The 6000-nt window shown below is 45.0% G+C and overlaps 1 protein-coding gene across 1 annotated transcript in view; it reads left to right on the top strand.

Annotated features, from left to right (window-relative positions):
* The first annotated feature begins 303 nt into the window (after window positions 1-303).
* OLFML2A (olfactomedin like 2A) overlaps window positions 304-6000 on the top strand; it is a 45752-nt gene continuing 40055 nt past the window's right edge. The window contains exon 1 of the mRNA XM_074211596.1: window positions 304-470. Within this exon, the coding sequence (XP_074067697.1) occupies window positions 402-470 (69 nt within the window). The 5' untranslated portion in view covers window positions 304-401. The remainder of the gene's footprint in view (window positions 471-6000) is intronic.

Here is a 6000-nt window from a genome sequence, read left to right as displayed (position 1 = left end):
GCCACCCCAGCCCCTATGCTTGGGTTATCTCCGAAATACTATGAAATTCTCCAAATGAAATGCTTGCAATACACTTTTTTTTTTTTAAACAAACACGTGCAGTTGGGGAAAGGGAGTCCTAGATTCTAACACACCAGTCAGCGGGTGGGAAAGGCCCAGGGCCGAAGGTTGGCGGCCCGAGGGATAGGCGGGGCGGGGCCCGGGCCCACCCCCAGGTCCCAGGGGTGAGGCTAGGAGGGAGGTGGGGTCGGCTACTCCAGCTCCACCCTGGCCCAGCCCCTACACAAGCCCGGCAGGCGAGGGCGGGGCGTGCAGAAGAGCGGCGGGAGCTTCGCGGACTCAAGTGCGGCTGAGACCAGCCCTGCGGTCTGTCCGCCTGTCCAGCCGGTCCAGCCCGAGCCATGGCCCAACGCGGACTGCTCTGGCTGGCCCTGCTGCTTTACGCAGCCACAGTGAGGGCCAACAGCAAGGTAAGCCCTAGGGAGCCTGGGGAGGGGACCTCCTGGCTCACACCCGCTCCCTTCATCGTTTTGCTTTTAGAATCCTAGGTTGTCAAGACTTGGAAGGACTCGAGAACATAGAATGTCAGGGCTGGAAGGAACCTTAGAACACAGAATGTCAGAGTTAAGTGAAACCTTAGGATTTAGAATATTAGAACTCAGAATGGCAGAGCTTGCAAAGACCTTAGAAGGCAGCACTTGCCCTGCTCCAGTTTGAAAGAAGGGGAAACTGAGGCTCAGAAAGGTTAAGTGACTTGCCATTCTTCAGCCCTCTGCTAAATACTTGTGCCCCTGAAATCACCCTCTTTTACTTGTGCTCTCTTACTCGAAATCCCCAGAGGAACCTACCCTATTACTTCTTAGTGTTGGATTGGGGTGGTGCAGAGGGAGGGGAGTTCTCATGACTGGGGCCTGGGAATGGGGATGGGACCTTAGAAAGGGAACATTTTAACCATTAGCACCACCCTGCCTGGCACATCTCAATCAATTTAAGATATTATTAAGTTATGTAAATAATACAGTACTTATAATGCATTCAAGATCTGAGACCAGAACTGTTTTTCCTTCCTTCCTATCTGTAAAATCTAAAGGGGACCAAATAAATGACCTCCAAGTTCAAGTATTCTTTGACCTCAGTTTTTTTGCTCTGTATTTAGCATGCTAAGATCTTTTCCAGCTCTGTTATATTTTGTGATTCCTTAAGACTGGAGGAGGGTGGGGAGGGCTGAGGCAAGGATCCATCTACTACTGACCCAAATAATTCAGGGAATTAACCTTGTTCCCTTAAGGCAGGAAAAGTCAAACACTAGAGCTAAAAAGAAAAAGGAGGCAGGACTATCTTCAGCAATATAAGTTGGTGCTAGTTCATCTTAAGCCTCTAGTGGGGCTCTCACCAGAAAAATATAACTTATAAAAGTGGTACAAATGTCCACCTCTGGTGAAGTATCTCCTTTCCATTGACCATGGAACCACTCCTGGGAGAAGAGGGGGAAAGACTTCCTAATGGGACTGGAGATCCCTGTACTTTTTCTTACACCTCTTTTCTCTGACTCCTAGATGGCAGGTGATTTAGCTCAAATTCCCTGGAAATATCAATTGCACTTAATTTCCAGAAGTTGAAAAGGAACATAGGATATATTAATAATTGCTACCATTTATGTAGTGCTGTAAAGGTACTTTACAAATATTACTGCATTTTATCCTCACAACCCTGGGAGGGAAGTGTTATTATTATTTGTATTTCACAGATGAGGAAACTAAGGCAGATCATGGTCAAGAAACTTTTCCAGGTTTGAATAACTAGTAAGCATCTGAAGCAGGATTTGCACCTAGGTGTTTCTGACTCTAGGTCAGTGCTCTGTCCACTGTACTACCCAGCTGTCCCTAATATAATTTTAGGACATGGGCCAAAAACCATGAGAGTTAGAATGTTAAGGAGCAAAGCATCTCAGATGGGAAGGGATATCAGGGGTCATGTGATTCAGCTTTTGTCTGGCCAAGAATTTCCTTAAAAACACCTAAGTAGTTGTCCACTTTTCCAATGAAGTCTTCTAGTGAGGCTTCCTCATTTTTTGTCATAAAGATCAAGTTTTGGATGTTGATCTAAATCTGTCTCTTTCAAGTTCCTGCCCTTTCCTCCTAATTCTGCCTACCTGGACCAAGCAGAAGAGAAATGGAGGTCTTTGAGCTAGGTTGAAATTGGAGGTTTGATTGGATTAGGAGTAGGGGAAACATGGTCTCTGTATGTGAGGGTTAAAAAAAATCCTTCTCAGATCTACCATTAATTCATTTGGTGTCATTGGTCAAATCATTTCACTTCTCTATATTTCAGTTTTCCCAGTTGTAAACTAATGAGAATGTATTAGAATGTTCAATGTCCTAAATTCTAAGGTCTCTTTTAAATCAAACATTCTGAAGCTCTACATTGCCCAGGTCTTCTGAAACAGTTATTTCTACTAATTCACTTTGCTATATGTCATGGATGCAGGAAGCATCCACATCATTTTGCTGTCTTTTTGTTAGTCTCTCTAAACAGAGAAGGAAGTCGTATGAATTTAAATTGAAAACAGAAAGATGAAAATTCAAATTTATTATGTTAGCCAAACATTACTTACTTATTTAAAATAAATTAAGAAACCACAAACAAAACAGCCTGGTCCCAGGTGGGTGATTTTTGTGGCTGGAGCTCCTGTGGTGAGTATTTAAGAAGTCAGGCATCTCTGTCATCCTCTGTTTAACAGGAATCTTCACTGTCTATAGGAAGAGTCACTCTTGTTAGCATGGTCTAAGTCTGTCTTTACTGGGAAAAATAAAACCTTAACTTCCGAATTATTTATTTGCTGAAATTGGAAGAAACCTCATATCTCAGCCCTGCTACTTATTTGTTTTGATATAACTTTTAACAAGTTACTTTTTCACCTATTTCTTTGCAAAATGAGAGGGTTGGACTAAATATCCCTAAGGTCCTTTCTACTCTAAATCCAAAGATATGTTCAGCTAGATGGTCTCTTAGGGCTGTTTTAGGAGTAGCTAGATGGCACGGTGTATTCTGACATTCTCAGCTCTAAAAGCATATCATAAAAAAACAACAATGTCATATCAGAGGGTCCTTGCACTGTCACTTATTATGTGATATTGGGAAAGTCACTTACCCTCTCTGATTTTCTCTTGTCTAAAATAAGAAGACTGGTCTAGATGACATCTGGGGAGCCTCTTACAGCTCTTACTCCATGATCCTATGATTTCTCACAGCTTTTGAAACCCATGAATCTAATTTCCTCTGCAGTTTAGACTAGCAGGTCCTAGTAGATGTAGGTTTATGCAGTGGGTTGAGGTAGGACAAGGAGGTGTGGCTAATCCAAGTCCTCAGACCAATGAACTGAGGATGGAGATGGAGGTAGCCTCCTTTTAGCTGGCAATGACTGGATGTTAGAGGTCTGAGGAAGGAATTAACCAACAGCCAGCACACTGGGGGTGGGAGAGAAGGAAGCAGCTGGTAACAAGCCAGGGGAACTCTTAGCCCCAGGCATGCCAGGCTTCATTCAATTCCAGGCCGCCCCTGGGGTCCCTGGAGAGCAGGTGGGGTTTGGGAGGAAGTTGGCAGGAGGTGGCCCCGGCTCAGACCTTCCCTCAGCATCAGGCAGGGCTGATTCTGCTCACATGTTTCCAGCCCTACTGGCCTCCTGGGCTTAGGTGGCTCTTCTTTGACTTGTGGAGTTTCCGCCCGGGGGTGTAATTGGAAACAGGACAAGCTGGAGCAGGAAAAGCTCTTTGCAGCTGTCACCCCCTCACCCCCCTCAACCACTCCCCCTCTCTTCTGATCGCCAGGGCCAGGGCTAGGGTTAGGGCAGACTCAGAGTATGTAGGATTTTCTATGGGATCACGACCTATACAGGGAGATAGTGCTTTCTGTCACCTGACATGAGGACCCTCTCCTCTAGGATGCCCTGCATGAGTCCACCTTTGTTTCAGGAATACCTGTCTCTGGCTGTGAGGTCACAGCTGAATCACTCTGTCTCTGGGAGTTCTACAATGGAGTCCTTTGCCTTCTGTTAATTCCTCTGAGGTTCTTCTTCCACCTACCTCTGGGGAGCAACCCCACTGCTCCCCGCTTTATGGGGCCTTCTTTGCCTGAAAACCTCTCTTTCGGGTTTCTCTCAGGGATACATTGAAGAGTTTCTTCATCTAAGGGTTCTTCTCTTTCTAGCAACTCCCACCAATTAGGTCTTTGCTCTCTACTAGAAAACACTTCTGGGTCACTTCATACTCACTGGAATAGTCCCATTTTTCAGTTTCTCTGTTTCCGGTAATCTTTCTGGAATCAACCTCTGGATGTCTTCTCTCCACCTATTAATCTCAGACTCTCCCTCCCATTTGTCTTTTTTTGGGGGGAGGGGTAGGGCAATGGTGTTAAGTGACTTGCTCAAGGTCATATAGTTAGTAAGTATCAGTGTCTGAGGTTGGATTTGAACTCAGGGCCTCCTGACTCCAGGGCTGGTAATCTAGCTACTGTGCCACCTAGCTACGCCCCCCCCCCCATTTAGTCTTTTTCCTTCCTCTTCCCTCAAACAGTGGTAGTAGGAGCTCAGTTTGGAGTTAGAGGCCTGGGCTTAAATGTCAGTTCTGCTGTTTATATTACCTTTGTGACCATGGCTAAGTCACCCCCCCTTTTTTATTTTATTTTTTTAGGTTTTTGCAAGGCAAATGGAGTTAAGTGGCTTGCCCAAGGCCACACAGCTAGGTAATTATTAAATGTCTGAGACCGGATTTGAACCCAAGTACTCCTGACTCCAGGGCCAGTGCTTTATCCACTGTGCCACCTAGCCGCCCCAGTCGCCCTCTTTAGATCTCGATTTCCTGATCCATAAAATGAGGGGGCTGGATAAGATGATTTCTAAGATTCCTTTCAACTCAAAATCATTTGATCCCAAGAACCCAGGCATATTTACAGCAAAGTCTTTGACTCCTGCTTGCCTTAGTTTCAGCTCTTCCTAATCCCCTACTCCTCAAAGCTCCTGAAACTCTATAATCTGTGTCACAGCCTGAACAGGATTGGGGACTAGATGTGGTTTAGTGGCCACAAATGTATACTCAAGTGAGACTGAAGTCTTCAAAATGTGGGAAGGGATGGGGGGTGGAGGTGAGGGTAGAGACAGAGGAGTGGAAGGATAAAGAAAGGGAGAGAGAAGTAGGGAGGGTAGGAGAGAGAGAGAAATGGAAGGGGGAGGAGAGAGACTGGGAAGACAGAGATGTCAGGGAGACAGGGAAACCTGAAAAAGAGGCAAGCCAGGAAACAGATAGCAAAAGACAATCAGGGGCATAGTGCCAATTAGACTGTGAAAGTTGGAAGTTCATTCATACAGAGGTGGGAGGGAAGGAGGTATTGATTAGTTGGGGAGGGTCACAGAGCCTAAATGTGTGGTTTTTGGCAGACCCTGATTTCCAGTCTGGGAAAACTTTGTCCTAGAAGGGTGGTTGAAAGTGAAAATGAAGATAAAGTAGGGGACAGACACTCTGACTGAGGGCAAACTCCAGTCATGAAGGTGAAGATGAAGATAAAAGTAGGCAACAGACACCCTAACAGAGGGCAAACTCCAGCCACTGGCTCCAGCTGAGGAAGAGCCAGATCTCTCAGCATTTCCCTTGACTGACAGACAATAGACATTGTGCTCCACCATCAAACACTGTTAGGAAATAACTGATTCTGACTGTAGGAGAGGAAGAGAACTCAATGTGGTGGTATCAGCTGGCAGCTGAGACCTGGTGATTTTCAAGTCCTACAAGCTTGATAACAGAATCCAACCAGAAATTTTTCCATTCTGAATAAATCTAGCCTGATACAAGAGATTACTGGGATTTCTTTGTGCTTGATATATTGTAATATGGATTGAACTTTAACAACCAATCACTTGATAACCATTTATAGATTGCACATTAAATCTTTTTCAGGTTTATTCTTATCATGGAGTTTATAATCTCCAGACAGGACAAAGAAAATTTC

Source organism: Macrotis lagotis, chromosome 1 (assembly GCF_037893015.1).
Source record: "Macrotis lagotis isolate mMagLag1 chromosome 1, bilby.v1.9.chrom.fasta, whole genome shotgun sequence".
NCBI classification, from domain to species: Eukaryota; Metazoa; Chordata; class Mammalia; order Peramelemorphia; family Peramelidae; genus Macrotis; species Macrotis lagotis.
The sequence above is the reverse complement of the archived record's forward strand: the minus strand, read 5'-3'. Positions and strand labels throughout refer to the sequence as shown.